This window comes from Scophthalmus maximus, chromosome 6 (assembly GCF_022379125.1).
Source record: "Scophthalmus maximus strain ysfricsl-2021 chromosome 6, ASM2237912v1, whole genome shotgun sequence".
Taxonomy (NCBI): domain Eukaryota; kingdom Metazoa; phylum Chordata; class Actinopteri; order Pleuronectiformes; family Scophthalmidae; genus Scophthalmus; species Scophthalmus maximus.
In genome coordinates, this window is record NC_061520.1 from 15,961,817 (window position 1) to 15,987,990 (window position 26,174).

Sequence of the window (26,174 nt, forward strand, 5' to 3'; positions counted from 1 at the left end):
ATAGACAAGAAACGTGCAAGTGAAATGAACAAAAATCTATTTTGGTGAGGGCCTTGTGGTACTGTGGGTGTCAGTGTCAGTATTTTCAATTAGATTTGGTCATTCCACAGTTTATAAGTACAGTTCCCAACTGACATCTTTTGGCTGTAATATCGATACTTTTTGCCTGGTTGTGTGTGTTTTAATCTTCAGCTCATTATCTAACAATATCGAGCCAAATGTCGGTGGACTAAAGATCACAGGCGGAGCGCGAAGGGTTAACTCTGATAATCACCTGTATTGATCCGTGTGCGTTAGAGGAAAAACTGCTGGTTCCAGAGCGGCCGACCATGAATGGTTATTGATTCTATCATAAAGACTGGCTGTCTCCTGAGTCTATGGCTCTTTAGGTAATCACTGATGCCTGCTTTTTTTTCTTTTTTTCTTTTCTTCTGGCAGTCGGTCAAGTTCATAGCGGGCACCTGATGCCTGTACATTTTAGGAAATCATAGCACCCCAACAGACCTGCACCTTAAATCTATCTCCCATTTGCCTGCTTTGACTCAACTCTGGCACTCAGCCCCGTCTCCTCTTGTATCTCATCCTCACCCTCAACACCTCATTCACTCTCTTCTTGGCACTTTCTTACAATTGCCCATTTATATCTCCCTCAGAAACCTCTTTGTCCACAGACAGAAAGACAGACAGACAACAAATGAGGAAGTGCTCACTAATCAGGCTTATGATGCTGGTGGGCTAATAGAGCCGTGTGCCCTGCTCAGGCGGCTGCTGTAAATGATTAGCCTGGCTCAGGCTGAGCCGTATTAGCTGGCCCGCCATCACTGATAGCTCCTGGCTCCCAACTTTATCACAGTGATAACACCCCACTAGAGCCTGCATTAGAAACAATCAACCAATTTCTTCTGGTTTTGTGTCTAGGTGGGAACGGCATCTCTACACTGAGGCGAGACTGAGAACGGAAGGAGGACGCTCTCCCACGATGCCTGCCTGCGATAACCGGGACGACATGGACGGAGAACTGGAGAAGGTGAGTTTCCTATAACTCTGACACAGTTAGAAAACTTCTGACGGACAAAATTGAAACAAAGAAAAGTTCATCAACAAGTGTCCACCTTCTGCCTTTTCCCAGCTTTTCCCCTTTTAATCTGACTGATTTGTCAAAAGTTGAAACACCATTTGTATCTCAAATCAATCCCTGATATGAATTTAGACTTAAAACAGAGATATTTTTCTTTACACATTTTTCTGCAGCACCTCTAATGGCCTTTTGCTGAAGTGGAGGGCCCTTATTTTGAGCAGTCACACAGCAATGTCACACTGCCGACGCCCACTCATCACCCTTGATAGCTCACACACTAACACGCATGCCGGCCCACACATATATCCCAAACCTTAGGCTGGCATGCATACAGGAAAGCAAGGTATATTTTTATTTTGTGCTGGTCACAGAGAAGTGGGTGTGATACATGTGTGCATACCAAAGTAGAAACAAAAATCACACAGGGAACACACACAGGCTTGCACAAATAGCGCATGCACACACACACATGTGCACGCGCGCGCACACACACACACACACACACACACACACACACACACACACACACACACACACACTGTACTCTCACGCAAGATGCAGACACACAAAGACACAGACAAATGAGACCTTAGTAAAATAGCTGGTGGGTTTTCTGCTATGGTCATGACTTCCTTCAGGGCTGTGAAAACACTCTGCATATGGAGTCCATCTCCTCTATGGCTTAGCTCTGAGACGAACACACACACACACACACACACACACACGCATCCACATGTGCACACTCAAACAAGAAGTAATATTGTCTTCCTAGCACTTTGGCCCTGCTACTGTAGAGGTTTGGTTTCTGGCTCGTTACAGACAAAAGTTCCTTGGGAGAAAAAGTGCAATATATAGGTAAAAAAGAAAAGGAAATACTGAACGTAGCGCAGCAAGGACTCGTACCATAAGCAGGAACCGCAGAGCGGCTGTCTATTGAGTAACCACAGCTCCGTCAACAGGTTATCAACTCAGGGCAATGTGTGTGTATGTGTGTTTACAGTATATTCATTAACATCCTTATCGCAAAGCAGGCACATAGAAATCGGCCTAGCTGCGTGCGTGCGTGTGTGTGCGCGTGTGTGTGCGTGGGTGCGGGCGTGTGTGCTTGTGTGCTTGTGTGCGTGCGTGCGTGCGTGCGTGTGTGTCTCTGACTGGGTCGGGGTGTGGAAGTATTGACCAGTTGCCAGGGGATAGGAGCTATTGATTTTGACTCATCCAGCGGTTTATATTTGAACCCTGGGTTTAACCTTCATTGATCGACACACACCTCACAGTCTGCAAGGTGTTCAGCTCTGTTTTCCACTAATGGGGCTAAATGGTTGTGCAACTGTGTGTGTGTGTGTGTGTGGGGCTTGGTGTGTGAAGATTTTCTTTCAGGAAGAATAGGCTGTAAAACAGGGTTTTTATTAAGTGAAAGGAAATTTAGTTTTTGTCTGATTATTTTCACCAGGTTGTCTATGTCGGTGTGTTACATAAACACAAGTGCATGCACTGCATCGTTCATTTTGCCCTCTACTCAAGGAGAACATGAAAATTCATAGAAAAAAAATTCATTACCCAAAGCAGACCTACATTTTTCTATTTAGTCCTCTTCAGTCTGTCACTGCCATGGCAGCTTTGTAAGGTCTCAGAGGATGCTAGATTGAATGTGAATATTCTCCTTGCATATTTAAAAATTGGCTTAATAACATGCTTGTTATTCAGTGACCAATACTCACTAAGCTTACCTTGACACTCTCAAGATGTCATCCTCCTACATGGCATGCACGCATAAATGCCTGCACACACACTAACACTCACACTAAAAGACATGGTGACACAATGAAGTTGATTTTCATTATTTTGTTTTCACTGTGAAAAGGAAGGTTACATTTTGTGTATTCCTCTTACACTTTTTTTTTAAAACTGTCAAAAGATTCCTTTAAAGGCCCTTAATTCTGCTCAAGTCAGTTTTGCATTTTTCTCCATTTCACTGTTCCATGGCCCTCACACCAACGCCCCGACCTCAGCTGCTTCAAATAAGCAATTATTATTTGTGAATCTGTGTGTGTGTTCACGTTTATCTGGGGCTCCCTATCAGACTTTTAAATGGGATTTAGAAAAAGAAAGTTTTGTTTAGAGGATACATAGTTTGTTTCCCTCTCTTTCTTTCTCTCTCGCTCTCTCTCTCTCTCTCTCTCTCTCTCTATATATATATATCTATATACATATAGATATAGATATATCTGTGTGTGTGTGTGTGTGTGTGTGTGTGAGAGCACACGCTTTCATATTGTCATCTGTGCATGCCCATCTCCCTCTCCCTCCCTCTCCATTTGAAGGGTTGTAATGAGTCATCAGGGAGAGCTGATGTGAATTATTAATATTCAATCATGATTCTGTTCATGAATTAACTGAAGCTGGAGCAGGAGGGGTGGACAGCAGCGAGTGAAGGAGGTAGACACACGCACGCACGCGCGCACGTACGCACACACACACGCACACACACACACACACACACACACATACCGAGCAAGATAGTGAAGATTGAACTTCAAATAAATATATAGGAAGAGAAAGAGGTAGAGCGCAGATGTGTGTGGAACAGAAATAAAGGGAACCTTTCAGAGTAATAGATACTTTTGAATAATGCAGTAATACACTACACTATTATAACAATTGTGTTTTGTTTAGTTTTTTTATTATGGGTGCAGGGGAAATATCACAAAGATATGATAAAAAGGAAAGCTACACATGATGCATTTGTATCATTGGCTGTCAAGAAACTAAAAGGTCCAATATTTGACACTTTTCCTGTTTTTTTATTATTAGATTTTTTCTTCTTCTGTCTTCTCTCTGGATGTCTAGCAATAACGTATTGGGGCAGTTTTTTTTTCTCCGAGTGATGCACGGCCATGCCAACCACGTGTAACAGTGGTCTAGCAGCAGGGAAATGAGCCAAAGAAATGGTCAAATTTGGACCAAGATGCTCCGGCTGGATTCTGTGTGGAGCGAAACACTGGATTCATGGGCTTGGTTCCAGTACAAACCCCTGGATCATTTGGTTTTGTCCTGCTGACTCCATGGTGAGTGTTGAAGCATCCAGGTTCAGGTGTGTGCGTGCGTGCGTGCGTGCGTGCGTGCGTGCGTGCGTGCGTGCGTGCGTGCGGCTTGAGAAAACACTGGGGACATCAGGGAGGTGGGTGATTGGGCAGCTGGGACAGCAAGTGTGGAATATGGTGATAATGAGGAGAAGAAGCAGTCTACCTTTCCATTGTCAGACCATACGAATAGGATTGATTCAGATTACAGACAAGAGACTGGCGGCGGCGTTGCGGCAGCATTACATCACTGATATGGTTTCTGGCTTTTATAACCACAAATATATCCTCTTATGGATACCAACTTGTTACATTAAAAATATGGGACTTTTGAACTTGAAGGATCTGTTGCTATCCTGTTGGCACCGTGGCCTTACAAATACACAGTATTTCATCCAAAAAGAAATGGCATTTAGTTAAAAATGGACAAAAAAAATGTCCAAAGCATCGAATTGTGACACAAATTGTGAAAGCTGTGAGACATTGGAAAATAGCAGTCTAAACCATGTCCACTTAATCAAACTATCAAACTAATTACTGGAAACCAATAAATAAATAATAAAAAAAATCTAAAAATGTCAAATGAATGCAAAATAATTCCACACAGATCAGTGAAAGCTAATACAAGAGGATTTGGAAATCTGACGAATTTGGAAACCTCATAACCTGTGATCTGATTTTAAATTATCAGTAGCAAACTGTTGGACAAAGCAGGTAAGTCGGTCAGCCCATCAGATGCATCTCAGCTGACAGTGTTCATACTGGAGAAAATGGGACACTGTTTTGGCCTAAAACAAAATATGGGCACAGATAGGAATGCAGTAAGATACTGTGTAGAGCTTACCTTTGATCTTAAGATGATGTTGTTATTTTTTTCCCAAGATAACTGAAACCTAAGAGGCAGGCAGGAGTCAGAGAGCCCAATGGCTTTTTTTTTTTTTAGATTGAAGGCTATAATTTGATTCATGTCATTGACGCAGTGTGTCAGTGTAACTCATAGATACAAGTTGTCAGCTTTCATTGTCTTTGTTCGCTTGTTCGTGGTGTTGCTCCTCCTATGTGTGCATGGGTCCGTGCGTGCGTACATGTGTGTAATTCTGCGGTTTAAATTGTAAACGTAGGGTTAGGTTTTTCTGTCATAGGCTCATAGGCTTTGGGGACAAATTTGAAACTAAAAACAAGTCAATTGGTGACTGCTTGTCCAGTTGGACACAGAAAGCTGTGTCCCCAATTGGGAAAGTCTTTTTGGGTCAGCAGTCAAGGTTAGGCTTAGGCAAGTAGTGATTATTGTTGGCACAAGTCTCGATGCATGGAATTTAAGTCTATGTAAAGGTGTGTGTTTGAGCATCTGCCTGTGTGTATTATGTCTCTGTGAGCATCTGATAACCTATGACCTGCAAACTCAATCCAGCTCTGCAGTGACAGCAGAACACAGAAACACATCAAAAGCAAATGTCACTGACAGCTGTTTATATGCACCGCAGGCCTGATATGAGACACACACACACACACACACACACACACACACAGACACACACACACACACACACACACACACACACACCTTTCTGTGCTTGTAAACCTGAGCAGGCTTGACAGTTGAGCTCACTCTGAGGCCCCTTTCACCATTGTCTCTCTTTTCTCCTTGTACATCTGAAGGTTTGTACTGTTGGACAAAAAAGGGTAGGATCACTCTCGTACTTACCGCTCATCATTCTACAATACTCTGGATACTGCACGTTAGTAGGGGTAAAAGGGGAAACAAGTGTTTTTGAGTAAGTGTTTTTTAAGTGAGTTTAAGGTGATAAAGGACCAAGCCACAACACACCTCCAGGTCTATAATCATGTGTGGCCTTATATTATAAAGTTGGAAGCTTGTTAGGTCCCATTATTATCAACATAGATATAGATATCATTAGCATTATCATATGAATAATTAAAGTAACCAGCTGTTACTCTGGGCAAGTGATACTATAAACAATTTTAGTTGTTATATCAGCTCTCTCTCTCTCTCTCTCTCTCTCTCTCTCTCTCTCTCTCTCCTTTTTGTAATTTTAATTTTTTTTTTACTACAGCTTCAGTTGTTTCATTCTATACCCCCAGCAGCATTTTACCTTGGAGTTGTTTTTTTTTTTTTTTAATTTAAAAACGAAGTTGTGTTGATTTGTAATTGTGGAGCCATTTGAAGACAGTGGCGGTGAAGAGGTTAATGTGTTTTATGCGAGAGGTCCACAGCCTTGGCCCGAGATGCAGTACCCAGTGGTTTGCTGTGTCTGGCACCGTCCACCTGGCTTGGGCAGGAATCAAACCCACAACTTACACCGCTCTTAGCCTGCTTTTTATCTCAGATGGCTCCTGTCAGCCCGGGCCGGCAGCAGGAAATCCTAAGAGGATGCTGACCCACAAATACGGACACATACACATTCACACTTGCACTTCAAAATGACTTGACTGACTGCAGTCTCTCCATGAACCAAACCAATCTAATCTTTATCTTAACACCAAACTCAAATCAAAACCCTTTATTATATATGATTGGCAAAATATCATGTGAGGACATTGAATCCTCATAAATAAAGAAAAAAACACATGCAGTGCACAAACTCTGTTTCTCTCTCTCGGGTTCTAGGTATGTTTCCCACCTAGTGTTGAGCAAATTTTAAGTGAATTTTCAAAAAGTCCATCAACCGGTAAAAATTTGAATATTCTCAAGAGGGTGTAACAAGGGCACATAATTAAAAGAGCAACAGCAGCTCTTGTACACTAGGTAATTTCATTGCCGCTTTCCACCTAATAAAGCATTTATGTTATTTTCATGAATACATTTGTCTGCTTTGCCACTATTTTTAATTTAGAATTGTATTAACATTTTGTTGGAGCAGGGGAAGGTAACACTGCCTACCAGCAATACACGATACAATACAGCAATACTGCTGCTGCTGGAATGTTGACATGTTTTACTATTACATACTTTTATAAACTTATTTTGTTTTTTAATGTTCAAATTTAAAATTTACGTAAAAACCCTTGTCCCCTCTTTATCTGTGTTTTCTATGTTCCTCATGGTTTTTTATACTCTATCCAGACACATTATCATAAAAGATACTCTATGATACTATCTTGAATTTTAAAGATGATCTGCTGTTCTGTGGGTGGCTTGTGTTGTACGGTCTGGTTTCAACTCCATATTAATTCAAGAATTTGCTGCCTACACACGTGTATACACTAGGTCTGTACGTGTGACAATGAGTGTGTGAATGTGCATCAGCATGATTGAGTGTGTGTGTGTGTTAGTGAGTGAGACAGGCCAGAGGTAGAATGGTAGAATGCAGTATTCAGGGCTTATTAAATGAAGGTTTTGTTCAGTTTGCTCCAGATGTTGAGTCTATGTGTTTTATTTTTACATTCTTGGCCCGCGGCCTGTATATATTTTGGATTGGGCAGCGAGTATATAATATCAGTGGAAAATGCTGCGGTCTGGTACCTTTTAAATAACATTTCCTCCTTTTTCTGCTGCTGTCCTGTTTTTCTTTCCATGTTGTCTTTTATTCGGGAATGAGCTTCGAGAGGTGATGTTTAGAAAAGCGCTGAAATGAGACTGGCTGCGGGGTTAAGGGAATCACTGGAGACCCCCTCACACACACACACACACACACACACACACACACACACACACACACATATACACACACACACACACACACACACACACATATACATATACAGAACACACAGAAACCAAACACAAGCTGTTGGTGCTAAATTCAAGGAACGGGTGAGGAGGAAGAAGTCTTCAATGAAGAAGGTCAGGGAGGCAGGCCTACGTGTTGGGGTGGCCCTGCTCGGGCTGTGGGGAGTGGGACATGCAGTCGTACTAATATTTGGCTCGCTCCCTTTGGCCAGTGGAAGGAATTATACCAAAGGTGCTCAGGGACCCACATTTTGGACTTTCCTTTCCTCTATTTCTGATTTATTTCAGAACAAATCTGGGCCGAAGCAGGCTAAAATCTGCACCAGAGCAGTTAATGGAGCTGTAAAGCTGGGGAAGGCTCCAGGGAAATATAACCACAGGGCTTAAAAAGTTCTCTCTCTCTCTCCGTCTGTCTGGGTGTGTGTCTCTCTCTCTCTGTCCTGTGGCGGGCCGCAGTTTTCAGTCAGAAAAGAATGTCAGATCCCCCACTTCTACCCTCATGGTGGGCCCTGTCATCACATATCCTGCGTGTGAGTGCAGGTACAGTATGACCTTTCATGATGGAGTACGTTTTTCTAGTGCAACTTGCTAGTATGTGATCCAAAATGATCTACTTCAAATCTTTTTCTCGGTGTCGAACATTTTCAAACATGCAATAGATTCTTTGCAATTTCTCCGCTGACGGAAAGCACTCCATGGGAGTGATTAAAGGCAGAAGGATGCGAGAGGTGTGCCAGCCTGACACGGTCACTCTTAGCCTAAGAATACACCCTCATTCATTGTCCTGCTGTCTTGTCCAGACGTTTTGTAAAAGTGAGGATAACGGAGTTATCGAAATTGTGCAGTGTTTAAACAATGACCAGCCCCCCAAAAGAGAAGAGTGCATTGACCAGAGAAGAGGAGCAACTCTCAACTTTCATGGCGACGGTAGTGGGGGGTGTGTGTGTGTTGTTGATTGAGAGAGGGGAGAGCTGCCGCTGCACTCCTAGTGTGCAGGAGACAGAGAGGGTGGGAGGGTGGTGGGCCAAAGGTCAGCAAAGAAGGGGAGAGGGGTGTGCGGGAAGGGTAATGAAGGCTGAGGGAGTGAGAGAGAGAGACCGCATCTGGATCCAGAGCTGATTCGTGGCCAAGTTACATTTGTTTAGTCTGAAAGACAAGAGTGTAGGGGAGCAGAGGAGGCAGCAAGAAATGTAAGGCCAAGAGAATAAAAGCAGTTCAATAACAGAGAGAGGGAGGGGAGAGCAGGTGTGAGTGTGCATTCATGTGAGTGGCTTTGTGCCTGCATAATGTGTCTGCAAGTACTGCATGACATGGCTTTGGAGGGTTGCTTTTGTCTTATTTTCAGCAGACTAAACAGGCCTGTTGCTTTGGCCAACGTTCTTATTCCCCTGCTGAGATTTGGTGATGTAGTGTCACAAGTTCAAAACTAAGTCCACTATGGAAAGATGCAGCTCAGACAATCAGACAGGTTTTAAACAATTCCCCTTTGACAAGAACAAAGGTGATCATGCCCAAACTGACGGCATGGGTAATATTTTCGTTAAGTGTATTTCCAAATAAATAATTTGGATGATACTTAAACCAGGAAAACCAGTCTGGCTGCTGCTTGCTCTGTATCTGTGTCTGCTCAGAAATATCCTAAATATCCTGGTGAGCATAATGTTTGTCATCACCAAAAGTGATGATGGTTTAAATCACAATAATAAGGATCGTCGTAGAAAAAAACTTGTTTGTGTATATGTCTGTTTGTGTCCAAGGATCTGAACCTCTCTCTTCCCCCTTCTCACCAAATTCAGGCCTCAGGGGAGGTCAGCTCCTCTTGACCTCTGCGTTCCACAGCCCTGCACCACAGCTGGGCCACACACACACACACACACACACACACACACACACACACACACATGGGCAAAACACACACACACTCACACTATCCCGGCTCATAAACACCCTCCCGCCCAAACACTAACAAGCCTGCAATGGGCAGACACACAAACAGAGAAATGAGGTGGAAGGAAAAAAGAAAAAGAGTTGATGCAGCAAAGATTATGAAAATCAAACCATTGTCTTCAGTTAAGGAGACAAGGAAAAAGCTGTTTTTTGGAACAGCATTATGCCAATACAAATTTAAAAAAAACATACGAAAAAAGGAGAGAGAGGAACTTGCGTCCGACAGGCAGTGGTCCAGACAGAGGCCAGTGCTTTCACCTTTCAGTGTCTCAAAGCCTTCATGGTGCAGAATGTACAGATAGTGCTTTGTTTAGCTGGAATCTGGTTGTGTGACCCATGCGCATTCCCCAGCTCCTCACTCACTGACTGCTGACCTCTACATGCTCACACACAAACACATACACACACATTGATATTTGGGGATTTCTAGGATATACAGTACACAGCGTTATGCACAGTCTGGACATTGTGCCGTCGCACTGGGCTTGATGCCAGCTCTTCTTTCCCTTATTATCTACTTTTGTGTATGTGCACGCATATGTGTGTGTGTGCGGCTCTTCCTACAATACAAAGATATATATGTGTGTGTGTTATAACATGTATGTGAGTAAATTAGAGTTTACGTGAAGGTTGACACGGTTAGTGTCAACAATTTATAGGTAATTGCAGCTGGAGACCTATTGAACAGAGTAAAGTGAATTTTGGGGTGTTTTTTTTCATGTCAATCTATATGGCTCCATGACCTATGACCCAGTGTCTTGTCTGTGACCTCATCAAAGAGAAATGAGAAAACAAGCATCCCTCTTGAGGACAGCAGCCATTCATCACTCCATCTTTGTCCCCTTTTAGAGCCCTATGTCCGTCGTAAGGAGAAATCAATGTCTTAAAAGGATCGAGGGAGACACAAAGAGCACAATCTCTCACACTCACGCACACACACTCTGCCGTACAGAAGTACAAAGAGAATCTGTGCGCAGCGCTACTTTATGAGTTTGCTGTGAGGCTGTAGTCATTGTTTGTACTCAAAGTACTTGACCTTGCGATGAAAGGAATGGAACAATTTTGCAGCGCTCCATTTAGAAACTCAAAATGGGCTGGACTCATTGTCCCTACAGAAAGTTGAGTGTGACTTCATGAGTTTCTTTTGAAAATTGTCTCCAAATGATCAAACTTACAAGTGAATACACAATGTAAAACTAGAAAGGAGTGAACAGAGTGAATACTGCCAAGGGCCCACAGTATTGTTTACTCAGAGTGTGTGAGTAACATTGTTTTTTCTGAAGGAGGGCTATTTACAGATAACACTTTGCCTACATTATATACATATTTATATTAATAAATATAATTGACAGCGTGTAACTGAAACGTTCGGACGAGGAGGAGGAAACAATCTCTCAAAATACCTGTAATGGCAGATCTCTGCCAAACTTGAAAGAAAGCTCATTCGTTGCCTTCCTCAGTATTCGGTGTGAATAACAATGAACACAACAGCTGGGTATGCAGCGCACAAGGACCTGGCGAGGTTTTGTGTCTGTGTTGTCTCCTCCGGCCGGCACCCTGTCCAGATTCCTAATGCTCAAAGAAAACAGTCTGTTGGATTAATACCATCAGTGATACATCTGCCGACCGAAATATAACCACTGTTGATGACTAATCCAGTTGGACTGTGTCAGAGCCGTTGAGAGAGAGAGAGAGAGAGACAGTAGTGACAACTCCGTTCGCTCCAATGGTCCTTCTTTTTCCAGCAATGGCGGATCATGGAGCCTCTCAATAGTTCCCGGAAGTGAGCAGCGCATTAGAGTAGCAGCAGAATGGAGTCAATGGAACGTCTGTGTTGCACTTATGAAGGGTAAGATGATTAAATAATCAAATTGAATGTTATCAAATCTGAATCAAATCAACATGGACATTAAAGCATTAAATTAATAATTAAATTTTACTTAAAAAAAAAATATTGATTAACTTCATAGAGTAACTACAGTCATGTCGGTCTGCTATATTGTAAATCGATTTTACATTTATTGACTACTAATTATATGAATGAATGAATAATGGATTTGAATTGCGTGCCAAGAACTTCCGGGAACTAGCTGAAGTATACATGAGTCACGTCACGTACAAGCATGTTGTACTTCCATTTGGCGCTACTCTCTCTCAAAGGCTCTGGGCTGTGTGTATTGTGTGTTTTACTCTACTGTACATCCAACTTAGCTGCTGGTGGTTATTTAATTAACTTACCAAACTTTAGTTGTATGTTACTTACATTATTTCACTTGATTATGTATTCCTACCAATGCTTGCAGTCAGTTATAAGGTAAGAGGAAGGAGTGTTGGCAAATTTTTCAAATTGTAAAAGTAAGATTTGTATAAAATTGTTATTCAATCAATACATTTAAACAGAGTCGAGGCTGGTACTACATATTTGTGCACCTTTACATGACCTTGAAAAAAGGAGAAACATATATTTGGATAAACTTATTGTTCACTCCATTGTCAAATGCTGTCAAACGGGGAACAAACAGAAGTTTGTTTTGAAAGGCATAGTTTTTATTTAGCCTCGACTAAAGACTTCTACAACTTGCTGTATAAGAAATCATTAAATGGGTTGCAATCTTATTTCATATAATATCCTACAACTTCTCTCCAAAGATCTCCAAAGATTTTTTTTTGATATGTGGAAATACAAACTGAAATGTATCGATGTTATTAAATACCTTAGTGTTGCTTTGGAAAGCCATAGGTTTACCACCTCGGTAACAACCGGAAAAGCCTCTAGCTGAGTAGAGGACGTCGTGTTCTGGTCAGCCTCTGTGTCTGTAGGCCAAGCACCAGTGCTCTTGAATAGAGATGAACTCAAAGGGGACAGACAAAAACTGGAATGCAGGTTGCTTTGTGTCTGTATGTCTGAGTGTTCGCCTTAAGCGCCGGCATGTTCTGAAAGCATTGTGAGAAGGATAGTGTCAATGAAATTTGATTGGTTCTTTTATTGTAAATGCGGTTGTCCACCTGTTCACCATCTAGTTGAAATTAGACTCAGGTTAAGTCCATGGCGAAGCTATTTGTACATATTGTAATAACGTGATCGTCTGGTTAGTGGAAAAACAGCCCGGCGTTAAATCAACACAGGGTTTTTTGTTGTTGGGCGTTTGTTGCCTGTGTGTTGGTGAGATGAAATACATAGTGACTGTTCCATGAACTCATCACAGTGCCTTCATCCAAACAATGATTATGCTTAATGTCTACTGGGGCCTGCTTACACACACCTTCAGTATCATGCTCCCAATGGCTGGCATGTGTCATTCCATTTTGGAATTTACTTCCTAAAATGTGGGTTACTGTTGATGCTAAAGGCTGGGTGAGTCATTTTGTGATATAGTGAGAAGTACTGAATTAGGAGTGGTTTTACTGAAAACCTTTCTTTTTACCATAAGGTTTTAGACGGTCAGCGTGAAGAAGAGCTGTTAACTCTATCTGTTTTCTCTCAAGATGTGGCTGACACATGTAAGGTTTACTGCTATTATCGAATTGATGTTTGTTATCTTCAAGAGTTGCTCAATATTGAAAGAGTTGGAAAATGTTCTTCTCTCAAAACAAGTGACTTGTTCCCTTAGGTCAGAAGAAGTGAAGATGTGGATGTCTTAGGAGTTAGTGATATGGACATTTTCTGCTTGCACACAGCTATGTCACTTTTTACATGTGCAACTGTATGAATACTTTTCGGGGGAGACTGTCCAAAGATATGTTGACAGTCTATGTAGAACATTAATTGGACATTATAAGACAATTTAATCACTGTAAGAGCTTCGCCTCCAGCATTGACACAGAAACCTTCTTGAGTGTGGCCGCTGATGTCGACACATGCTCAGCTGTGGATTTGGAGTGAAGCATGTAGAGCTCTTAACCTCAAGCCCCAATGCTGAAGTTGAATGTGAAAAGAAGTGCTACCTTTGTCTTTAACCTTTACAGTCTACGGCAAGACTCAGTTAATTATTCACCTTTCCCTCCTGGTTAAATAGTGTCTTTGGCTTGAGAGAGAAAACTGCTGACAAACTCACCAGTAAGTTGCCAGAACTTACTATTGGAACGAACTTGGAGGGGTTTCTGTCTCATTGACATGAGTAAGAAGCGAGGCACCTCACATAGTTCAGCAGTAATACAGAGAAGTAGGCATGTGTGGTATGATGCCCTGTCACATTCTTCAGTTAAAATTGAACATTTTCAAATCACAATAGTGTACTGTACCAGGATGGCTGTGCTGTTTTTTGAATTTAACATACATTAGATTACGTTTTTCCATTGGTGTTGCTCTATGGAAATCCATGGGTGGGTCTAATATTGTGTGCTATGCGAGCGGGGGGGGGCGACTATGTAATGGATCAGTATGAATGCCTCGTTAGCAAGCGCCACTAAAACCCTGTAGGCCCTTCAGAATATGAGTACCATTTTAGAGAGCAGCTTTTGCTGTCGCATTCTGACTACCACTTACACAATACGTTCTGCTCACACACACACACGCACACAAACACACACACGCACACACACACTCCTACATTAGCCCACGCACATACACTCAACAAGCACTTGTGTGTGTGGGCAGCTGGCTGAATTGATGAAACCGGATTCTGCATCCTCTGGGGAGCAGAAACACGCCACTCTGTTTAGCATCAGAAAGGCTACATTCAGTCTTTTCATCTGAGAGGTGAACTGCTGAAATGCCCTCAAGGTGTGGATCCAGGGATAAAGATGGTTACAGGGGTGCGGTGTAGGATTTACGTGGCCGGCAGTCTCTTCCTTTGGTGCTGTGATTGTTGCTTGCCCCGCTTCTCTTTCCTCTCCTCTCGAGTGAATCTTTCCATCCTCGAGCCCCACACGAGGCAGAGAACAGAGGTTACAACTGTAAACAGCAGGGAATCTTCTCATGCGCCCTGTCTCCTCTCTCCTCGTGTCTGTCATGTCCCTGTTTTGTTTGGTCTCTCTTGTTTCTCTCCGACAACCTCCTCCCCATTTTCTTATCAAATGAAATGGCACTGAAGGGAGCGCGCACACACACACACACACACACACACACACACACACACACACACACTGGCACAGGTAGCAAAGTTTCTCCTGGAGTTTTCACAAAACCAAACAAAACATAAAACAGCTTTAACGCACAAGCGTGAGGGTGGCGAGGAGGAGGAGGAGAGAAAAGAGGGAAGTTATTTTCTCTGGGTTTTATTTTTTTTTTGAGGCTGTGCCTCATGCACCTCTGAAAGGTGGGAGGGGAGATGAAGCATGCATTGTGTTCGCTTGCTAATTATCATTGTTAGCAGGGCCCATCCGCTGTGTAGTATTAGTGAGCTATATTCACAGTAAGTGGTGGAGATAGGGCGAATACAGGGTGGCACAGGCAAAAGCTATATAAGTTAACACTACATTAGGTCTGATAAACTTGCAGGTATTATGGACTCAGCGGGGGAGGGAGGGAGGGAGGGAGGGATGGAGGGGTATTTGGAAAGCAAAGAAGTGTAAAAGAACTTTACACCAGTCTGCTCCAGGCTTTCCTTTAAATACTCTGAATATGGCCTCTATGGAGATCATAAAACCGCGGTGACACACGCATAAGATAATGAGCCATTGTGCATGTGTGTCTTTTAAAGAGGTTTGGGTGTAATGATTTTGAGATGAGACTTCTCTCCTTTCACCTTATTCCTTGAGGGTCAGGTTACACAGAAGGTGTAGGTTATAAGCCACTGGGTATATGAATCGTCCTGTTAGTGTAGGACTCATATTACGCGCACACACACACACACACACACACCTACACACACACACACACACACACACACACACACACACACACACACACAAGCACATACAAACACTTTTGATCTTTTTGAACAAAATACATTTCCAAGTGCTTTGAATTATATCTGAAACTATTAACGTTGTGTATCACTGTAATAATGTGTGTTTGTATGTGTGTGTGTGTGTGTGTGTGTGTGTGTGTGTGTGTGTGTGTGTGTGTGTGAGCGCTCGCACACGATCACTACGCAGACCCAGGAGGTCACATAAAGCTGTCAGCATCATCCAATCACCTCACTTCACCCCCGTCCACTCGCTTTCTTTCACTCTCTTCATTTCATCTCCTCCAGTGTCAGGAAAAGGCCCTTGAGACTGTTTTGCTCTCTCTCTCTCTCTCTCTCTCTCTCTCTCTCTCTCTCTCTCTCTCTCTCTCTCTCTCATACACACACACACACACACACACACACACACACACACACACACATGTCCACTCTAAACGACCCCTAAGGGAGAGGACCATCAGAGCAGTTGGGCGCGATGGGAGGCATATTAGTGGAGGAATTTTTCAAACAGAAACATCTCAGTTGAGCCTCTTTCCATCCTCTGAACGGGCAGACGGTTGTGTGTGGAGTGAAGAGGGTGATGGATATTACATGTTGTCCAGTGGCACAACACCCAGCTCTTCTCCTCCCTTTGACACTTGAGGGATCACATGACAGAGTCACACTACTGATGGAGTTGGGCCAAGGCATCTCTTGCCTGTTGCTAGCCAGGCTGCAGTGGGGAGCCCAAAAGCACAACTATCAATGAAAGTATAAAAATAGTGGAAGTCTAATGGAGGGATTACCTCTTGTTGTTATTATTTATGATGAAAATTAGTCAGAGAAAACATGATTGATTCTTTCATACAAGCAGACTCCTTCAGGTCAGTTCAACTCAGTACTTTATTCATCCCAAAAGGGAAACTTGTCTTGCAGTCAGGAGCACAGAATAAAAAAACAACAACACAAATTACAGGAAAACAAGGACAAAAGCACATATATATTTCTTGTACATACAACACAGAACACAACAAAGACTGAAACACTATTTCTAAAATTTACATTTTACAAATTAAGCAGATTTATTGCACAGGGAACCAAATAGTTTTTTTTCTCCTATTGCACGTAACCCGGGGTACTCTGAGCACAGGTGTTGCCATTGACATGTGCGTCTGTTTTGCCAGACATTTGTCAATCTATAGAAATGCTCATTTCTGGATGGTCACACAAACTTGGCTGGGTAAGGCCACGTTCAGACAGACAGAGTGCTGCATGAGAAGAGCAGCCCCCGCGTTCATTTCAGTGAGACTACTGCACTGGCCCTGTGCGAAGGGTTCAACGTTTGAGTAACACAGTGAGGCGTCACCTGAAAGCTGCATAGGCAATCACAATACTTTCAAGTGCACATCCTTTGTGGATTACTTCATGGCGTTAACGGCGTAATTGTTTGCCTGGTAATTGTTATAATAGAGGATACAAAATTACTGAGATGTAAAATCCTGTCGTAGAGTTTTATAAATTTCTGTGCAGTCAAAACTCATAGATCTTTTACTCAAACTGGGCTCCCTGTATCCCATTTCATTATCTCAATGACACCTGTAAAATGTTTACATTTTCTTATCATATTTAATTATTGAGCCGATGTCTTAGTCACAGTGGCAGCTACTCACTGCAGGTCTGCAGGTCTTCAAAGTGGATCTCAGCTTGAACTGGAAAAAAAACAACCCCTCAGCTGTACACTTCATTGACATTCACACTACCTGACATAAACTTAGCCTTTCTTTTCTGTCAAGTCGCCTTCTTATTAAGATTATTTAATCGTTCATTTATATATTGACAGAGAGGAAATCTGCAAGTATAACATTTGGAAAAATCTAAATCTTTTGAAAAGATGATCAGGCGTTACTGAGCTTTGTGTCTGGTTAGATGAGTAGTGCTGTTTCATTGAGAAATCAAAAAGTTGCTACGCGTATGAGATTAGAGTTTACTGTGGCTTTTTTGGCTCTAATGAGCACTCCCCTCATCATCCCTAACTTCAGTGTATTTTCAAATCCCCTCAGATAACAACATGTTGCAGGCCTCTATCACCCTTGTACGGTAGAGCAGAAGAGCGTTTCATTACACTGTCACCAGTCATAATCCTCGGACCAGCGGCGTCCCTCATGGAGCCTCAAACAGATGACTGAGAAACAGAGGGAAAGAGAGGGGTGAGGGGAGAGGGGGCGTGGAGGGGGAGAGGGGGGTGTAATGGTGCATGTTTGTAAATAATCTCTCCGTCAAAGTGGTAAATAGCAGTTTATTTAACAAGCATCACATCACAGGAGTGCTTTCACCCTCCACCGCCCCGTGTCTTCTTCTTCCTCCCCTCCATCCCTCTCTCCTTCCCTCCGTCTCCTCTGCTCTCATCTCGGGCTCCGCGGCTACAGCAGAGCATTAATAATAATAACAATGATAAACAGAGGCGAGAGATAACCACAGCAGTGTGTGTATAAGAGGCTCTCGCGCTCAGCCAGCTTACAGCGCTTAGCCCCCATTAAAGATGGGAATGCGGAGGGGTGGTTGGTAGGGGGGTGGAGGGGGCAGCAGGAAAATAAGAAGCAGTTATTTTGCATGATATTAACCACATGAAAGCGTGCGGCTGCCTAGGACAGTAAAAGTCGTTGAAGAAGACAGAGGGAGGGTGCGGGAGAGGGAGGCTCGCTGGTGGAATAATGTAAATAGCGGCTGGCTGGGTTTATCGGGCATAGCACTGTCAGACGTGTGTGCATGCATGTGTGTGTGCGCGTGCGCGCGTGTGTGTTATCATATGCAACGCTGTCAGACGGCCCATTGTTTGAGCAGCGATAAAAGGCAATTTCCCAGAGTCCCTTGTAGAACCACACGCTCGGCTTAATTTGAGGGCCATTTCCATGACAGTGTTGACAGTTTATACATCTCTCTCCCTCTGTCTCCCTCCTTTTCTGTGTCTCTCTCCCTCTCTCCTGCATTCCCTCACTTCCTCTGCTCATCCTTCCTGTGTGTGTGTGTGTGTGTGTGTGTGTGTGTCTGTGTGTGCGCTCACTTTGTAGTAAAGAGGCTTGTGTTCATGTCTGTGTTTATTAGTGTCTCACCCCCGTGTTTGGCATATTCCCTTTGAGGAAGCAACAATACCTGATACTCTAATACCTGTCAGTACACACACAAGCACGAACGCACACACGCACAGCCCTCCGCGTCTGATGGGAATGTTTTCCCTCTGCCCTGTCTTAATCTTGCCCTGACACGGAGCATTGTGAGTTGTGCTGCGCTGCCATCAGAGGGGAGCATGTCCTCTCATCATCCTGAGAGAGGGCCTATTAGAGGAGATGAGAATGATGGGAGGCAGGGAGGAGAGAGGGAGAGAGGGAGAGAAGAGAGGAGATCGCAGGTTCAGGGCAGGATAATTGACACGGCGGCTCCCATTGCCTGCGGAGGAGGTTTTTCACAATGCCGTTAGTGAGGGAGCAAACAAAGCATCGTGCACAAAGACACATGTACACACACACACACACACACACACACTATGTGAATAAACAGCTTCTGTTTGTCTGCCACAGTTTGATTGGCACTAGATGCTCAACTTCAGTTTTTGAGGCCTTGAAAATGAAACTGATGCCAAATGAGCAACTTACTCTGCAAATGGCAAGTTTTTAGCTTTTTTAGCTGATTTGTTATTTTTGCTTTTTAATATTTAGACAACACCATGGTTGAGGTTTGTTCGGATTTAATCTCAAAAACCACCTGGTCAGGTTTAGGGAAATATTACTAAGTTTAGGTTAAAATCACTCCTGTTAAGGTGAGGGGAGCGTTGTTGTCATGGTAAAGGTTAGGGTATGGGATCAAGCTCAAAAAACAAAACAGCAACATTGACTATCAGTTTTAAATAGGAAGTGGACTGCTGGTCCAATGTTTTTTCACCTTTCCGCTCCAACTCCCTCTGCATTTCTCGCTCTCTAATAACTTAACCCAAAGAATTCTTTTGGTTGCATCATAATTATTTTTTGGGGAATTTGCTAAAATGACTGATGCAATTGATGTTGTTAGGAAGTCAATCTCTCTACTACTACTATGCTGTCTGTTTATTAATGCTTTATTAATCAAAAATGTGCACTATAAGTGGGTTACCATCTGCAAATAGCATAATTATTTTTTAACTTTGAGAAATTCAGCAGAGTAAAATGCTAATTATTGAATTTTCCATCCACTGCTGAAGTGTGACCATTCAGAGTTTGTTCATCAAGATAGTGTAAACAGTTGAACAGTTGCTGATGGTAATTCTCCGGTCAGGTGTTATTGACACGATTGCAGAAGAAGAAGAGGGCCAAACAATATGACACAATTAAACAAGCAAATGGTGAAAACAATGTAGAAGACATGATGGAAATATTACATTTAAATTCATTTCATGTGTTCATTTGAGGAATGTAAAAGTCTCATTATTGCTCCTCGCAAATCTGTTTTTAAAAGCCTCAGTGAATGTTAAGGGTATTTTCTTTGTGCACATCAAGAATCAATTTTTTTTGCAATATCTAAGGATTTTTTTCTGAACTTACACTAGTTTAAATTCTTTGGATTACTTCATCATTATTACATTATTATTGCATGTAACACTGCTGAGTCACTCTAATGATGATGTTAAGTGTGGCCCGGCAAAAAGAATGAAGACCCAATTTTTTCTTTGACATTGTTTTCACTTTGAATGCCTTGCTAATATTCCTCTAAGAAATAAAGACAATACCACCCTTTTCTTTTTTACCATTTTATATTGAATTGAAAGGAGAATTGAAAGAGTAAAAAAGATAAAAGATAAATAAAAATAACATAGACAGGGGACGCTAGCTCGCATACTGTAAAATAGTGTTGTTAAATAGTTGTTTTAAAGGTTCCCAGACATTTGGTTAGAGATAGCTGGCCAAAAATATAGTACATATCATACATGTTATTAAATTGTCTCTCAATGGTTTGTTTGTTAGGTGGATGTGCTTAGCAAGCTTGCTTCTTTGTTGATAATGCCAACAGGCTGATCCGCACATGGCTAGCAATAATGTTCAGTAGGTAGATCGCTAGGTACAGTAGGTAAGTTCACAGCAAGTGTTCAACTGCACTACAACTACTAAACTACAATTTACTTTCAAGAAGTAATGTATTGATCAATTGATTTAAAGAATTGAACAGTATTGTGATTACACAATACATAATAATAACAACAACATCATCATTATATTCCGTTAGCCAACACTGGACATAACATTGCTTGGGTTGCATCTTCACATGATAACTATCTTTGCCAGTATTTTTTATTTTTTATTTTTTTTGCATCCAGACCTGGACAAAGGCAGGATGAGACCACACAGGAGCTGTTGCATATCTTCTTCTAAGCCTCCAACTGGAGTAGCAAAAGAGAAATCACACAAAGCTGAAGCTGTGCAGCTATCTGCTTACCATAATCTATAACCTATAAAAAGAGAAGAAAAGACTCCTGGCCATTCTGTTCCTTAACTCTGTTATCGTTCTTCAGAGCTGAGCTGTCCTGCTCTCTTTCCCGCTCCAAGGCAGTTTTATTGTATTGTCGTGAGGAAGTATTCTTATTGTATGTATTTTTTATTCTTATATTTCATTGTCTGTGGAGAATTCCCACAGTGGTGGTCTGGTGAACAAAGGCAACGAGGTGGGTTTGATAAAGGCACACATTTTGAGCTTGATGGGGCCCTATCTGCCCTTCCTGGGTGATAAGTCAGTCTTCGGTGAAAAGTGGATTTAAAAAACAAAACAAACCTGAATATCTACTCTGTCTCACGTCTCAAGTTGCAGACAGCAGAATAATGGGCCAAATACCATGAAGTCTTTAAATAGTAATATAAAAAGTTTTCCTTATTATCTAAAGCCAACAAGTTTAAATGTACCAGACCTTAAGAAAGACACAATAGACACATGACAGTGTGTACAGACTCGTCGCCTCTGTCCTCAAAATCTCTCTTCCTCTCTGTTACAAATGGCCCCACGTAGGAAATGAGAGGATTGTTATTTCAAACTTAATAATGTTACACGACTCCATCAAGGCAACACTGCTCTATCAAACTCCCACAATCTCCAGAGATAATTTAATCACCAAATGCCAAACTGCCACGGCACATTTAGGTGTAATTTTCATCCATGCAAAGGTAATTTGTTTCAGTATTATGAATTAATTAAAGCCTAACGAAGATGGAGAAGGCTGTAGAATGTCTAATCAACAGGCCCTTGAGGACTGCTTGATTCTCTCTCCTCCCCACACGCCTGTCATGCTTTGTCCTCCTTGTTTTCACATTTTCTCTCGCCTTTTTTTTCTGCCATTGGTTTACCTTTTTCCCCTCAATGACTCACTTCTTCCTTTTTCAAAACTAAAATTTAAGTTTTATTCCTCTGCTTATGTGTTGTGATGATAGAGGTCCCAGAAAATAAAGGTTAGGTCCCATCCAGTCAGTCACCTGGTCTCCGTTTGACTGTCTAGTTTCCAGCAACATATCTCCATCTCTGCACGACGCCACACTTTATTATTTGAATGCTCCTTTCAGCTTCTCTTGTTAAAATGCTATATGGTATTTGTTGACATTTAAACAGCCCTCGATGCATTCCTCATTCCTATATATGTCAGGGTGAAATGCGTCTGGGTAGAACCATGTGTCAGTCAATCATTTCTGCAGCTGCTTGTCCTAGGAGCCTGCAGGGTATCTGAAAGTGTCCTTTTCACCCCTAAACACTCACTCATAGACATACAGCAGAGGGAAAAAAACACACACTACACCATAAATCAAGGTTATAACATGGCAAAGTCAGACAAGCCCCTTTCATGCACACGTCAGGTGTTATCTGTGTTTGAGATCTGCAGGCCTGTACACTGTGTACTGTTTCTCTGAACTGTACACACATAAAAATGCTCACGCCCAGACACATACAGTAAATACAATTCTCACCTACCAATAACAACATACCTCACATCCAGCCCTCGCTAATGTAAATATTTACCCTGCATGCTTGAGATACGCACACCATGCTACGTGGTCGAGACAAAAGCCTCCGGGTTTTGAGACAACATAGTCAATCTAGGTTGACCGTGAAAGAATGAAACATGTAACTCTGCTTTTGCAAGTACCACAAACACAGTCAGGGATTACGAAAAATGCTAAAAAGACAAGTGTCTTGACTCTCAGCCTGTGTAAGTCACGTATGCAACATGATAACGTGGACATGGACAGAGATAGCTGTAGGTGCATTCCTATACTGTACTGTATAGAGCAGGGGTGGGGAGCCTCTGGGCTATATACAGTATACAGCCCGCCAGACAATTCATAAATGGAAAAAAGCAACTCAGCAACACAGAAATATTCTCACGATAGCAAGTAATTTTTGTCTGCACTAAAAGAAAATAACATATTGAATTGTGGACTACTCTAACATGTCCTCCAGAGCTGAAGGCCTGTCAGGTCACATCGTCAGAATCAGAATCATGTTTACTGTCAAGTAGCTTTGCACATAGAGAATGCTTTGGTTTTTTGGCGCATAACAAAACGAATTAAAACAAGTAAGTATTTAAAGTACAAGGAGAAGAGCAGCTACAAAAAAATGAAACAGTAAAATGTGATATATAAAAATGAAAGTAAAAATACATTAAAGTATGTGCAATCTGTCACAGAGTTACAGCTGTGCAGGTTGTGCAGGTGAAAAAAGTGCAAGTAATAAACCGTAACCCCTGAAAATCAGGGTGAATGAATCACACACCTTCGCTGTATCACCTTCGAAGCATCATGGCAATTTTTAAGACAAGAAAAATGTGGAATCTCGCACTAAATTAGAAGACAAGGAATTATGTTTTTTTAAGACAAGTCAGTGGGCCTAGTTTGCAGAGACATGGAAGCTGTGGTGTAGATGATTACAGCCGGAGACATGAGCTGCAAGGGCAAATGTCAACATGTACGTTTACGCTGAGTGAGCTAATATTAAAGGAGACGAAACTTCGCTCTGATGCAGAATTTGCCTTGTTGCTGCTGCTGCAGAGCTTAACTGAACAAAGTGGAATTTCTCACATTTGAATATGCTTTTAAGCATGAGTGAGAGGTTTCAGGACATGAAAAGTAAACAGAAGGAACAGAAAATATTTGTTGTGATGGTGTGACGTGCCTGAAAACACAGAATTACTGAGCTGCAATGACAAGTTCAAAGCTCGGAACAGCCACCTGCCTCTGCTCCAGTTCTATATGTCGTATGTCCGTCCTAAGGCTATTTGATTCTGAGGAGACGTGCGCTGAGGTTGGCGCTGGTTCTCAAACCAAACTACTGCAAAGACTCAGCTCTGCTAACGACGGACTCTCTCACCAAAGAGGAGCAGTTTCAGCCATCGCATTAGAAGTGAGAGCGATACACTCTTTGTACTCGGATTCTGTAAAAAATTGTAATGGCACTCGAAAGGAAAAAAGGTTACCCAGCCCTGGAATAGAGAGCGAGAGAGACAGAGGAGAAGAGGGTGGTGGCTTAAAGAGAGAGAAGAAGGTGCGCCGAGGCTGGGGTCAGAGTGAAACTTGTTGAGCTCCGATGAATCAGCTCTGCAAAACAAACACCGTTCAGTTGTCGGCACCAGGGTGTGTTTGGGTCTGTTTGTGCATGTGTTTATCTAGGCCTTGTGAGGCATCATGGGAAATGCAACAGGGAGTGTCACCAGACAAACAAAACATCACAACTTAGCACTCAGACTGGCTCTCTCTTTAAAGGGGTTAGTTCGCAGAAGTTTTACAACAGCTAATTTCCCTAATGTTTTTAATGCTGATGGTTTAGTTATAACTTGCCAAGATTTTGAATTAACTTTTACCACCACTCCAGTTCAAAGGCAGTGCGTTGGTTTCCGGCGCCTTGGTTTCTGGCACGTCAGTGACGTCAAATAATCAATTGGCTTTTTTATCGGGTTTACCCATGTTTAAAAAACTTGCTTACTTAGGTGTAAAAGGGGTTCTTGTCAGAAGACAGAGGACCAACTGGTATATTTGTGTACAGTGCAGCTTGGCAATCTTACGTTGCATTAATAAAGACATTAGTGGAGAATTGATATTCTAACAATCACAATTAGCAAAATTGATCTGATTTCATGTTGCAAACACTGTTAGTATGTTTTGAGTGAATCAACACAAAGGAGAAGATCCAGGAATTTATTTTATCACTCTCTTTTACATTGCAAGGGCGTTTTTGATATTGTCACAGATTTTCCATGAAAATATGAATTGATCCAGATGTAAAAATCAGGCATATTGAGGGGACTGGTGTCTATGAGTGTGTGCATTTGGTACGGCTTGATTCAATTGAAGGGGACTGTTGGGCAATGCCACAGATATATGTTCTGAGTGCCAATCTAGTTTGTTTCTTGGTTGGTTGGTTTTGTTTGTTTGTCAGCAAGATAAGGCAAAAACTGCTGAACGGATTTCCAAAAAAGAAAAGAAAGAACCCATTCAATGTTGGCCTGGAAACGGACAAAGGAATCCAGGACTTTTTTTATTACTGTCTTTAACATTGCAACATAGAGCAAAAAAAAAATCACCAGTTACCCAGGGAATAACACGTAATAACCCCCCAAAATCAGGATCTAGCAAATTTAATTTGGTTTCATAGTGGTGCTGTTGGGCCTTGGTGGAGGTATGCGCTCTACTGATTGCCTTTCTAGTTCTTGAATGTAAATACATTGCTGAGAAAATGTAAACCATAAGCAAAAAATAGGTCCGATTTTATTTAATGGTAAACCTATTGACTTTATTGGTATTCAACAGGTTAAATGTTCTTCTGCTTCGGAAGATTTCAGTCCCTGTCTTAGGTATGGACACGCACGTGTGTTTGTGTCAGTGTGCACATAGAGTGAAAATGACCCCGGGATCTCCTGCTGTTAATCATACTGATGTGACACGAAGCAGATGACCAATTAAAAATCTTGGGCAAATACCCAATCAGAGCTGTGCTCTGAGGGTCTTCTGCTCCACATTCTGCCACTGCTTTTTCACAGACCTTTTCCATTTCCTTTCTCTCCATCACGTTGAGCGACAGGGTTTTTTTCACCATACACGGACACACATACACATGCACGCATACACAAAAAAACACGTGCACACACGCACACATAAACGCTGTGCACCTTATTACTCTTCATTAATCTGCAGGGCGTTAATTGAAACCCCCCTGAGTCTGAGCCGTACCTGCGTTCCCTCTCTCATTATCAGCCAAGGTGCCTTTGGGGGAAACGGGGGGGGGGGGGGGGGGGGGGGGGGGGGGCAGCACAGCGTCTCCTGTGACAGGCCAGTTGTAAGTCTACAGATCCCAATGAATTAAACTTAGCAGCCAGTTGGTGTCTGTGAATGCATCAACGAAAGAAATGATGCCTGGAGCAAAATATGTGTATCCATGAGTCTTATGTGTGCAGTATGTGCTGGGGTCGTTAGCATTGGCCTCCCCTTTTTTCCCATCAGTCTCTCTTCCCAACCTGCACATGATCAGGTGCATGGAATATCTTGAAGTGCACG

General features: G+C 42.3%; 1 protein-coding gene across 2 annotated transcripts in view; it reads left to right on the forward strand.

Moving 5' to 3' along the window:
• Positions 1-26,174, forward strand: part of foxp4 (forkhead box P4) — a 192,847-nt gene that overhangs the window by 57,748 nt on the left and 108,925 nt on the right. For both annotated transcript variants that reach the window (XM_035630784.2, XM_035630785.2), the window contains exon 2: positions 919-1,027. In XM_035630784.2, the coding sequence (XP_035486677.1) occupies positions 919-1,027 (109 nt within the window). The remainder of the gene's footprint in view (positions 1-918; positions 1,028-26,174) is intronic.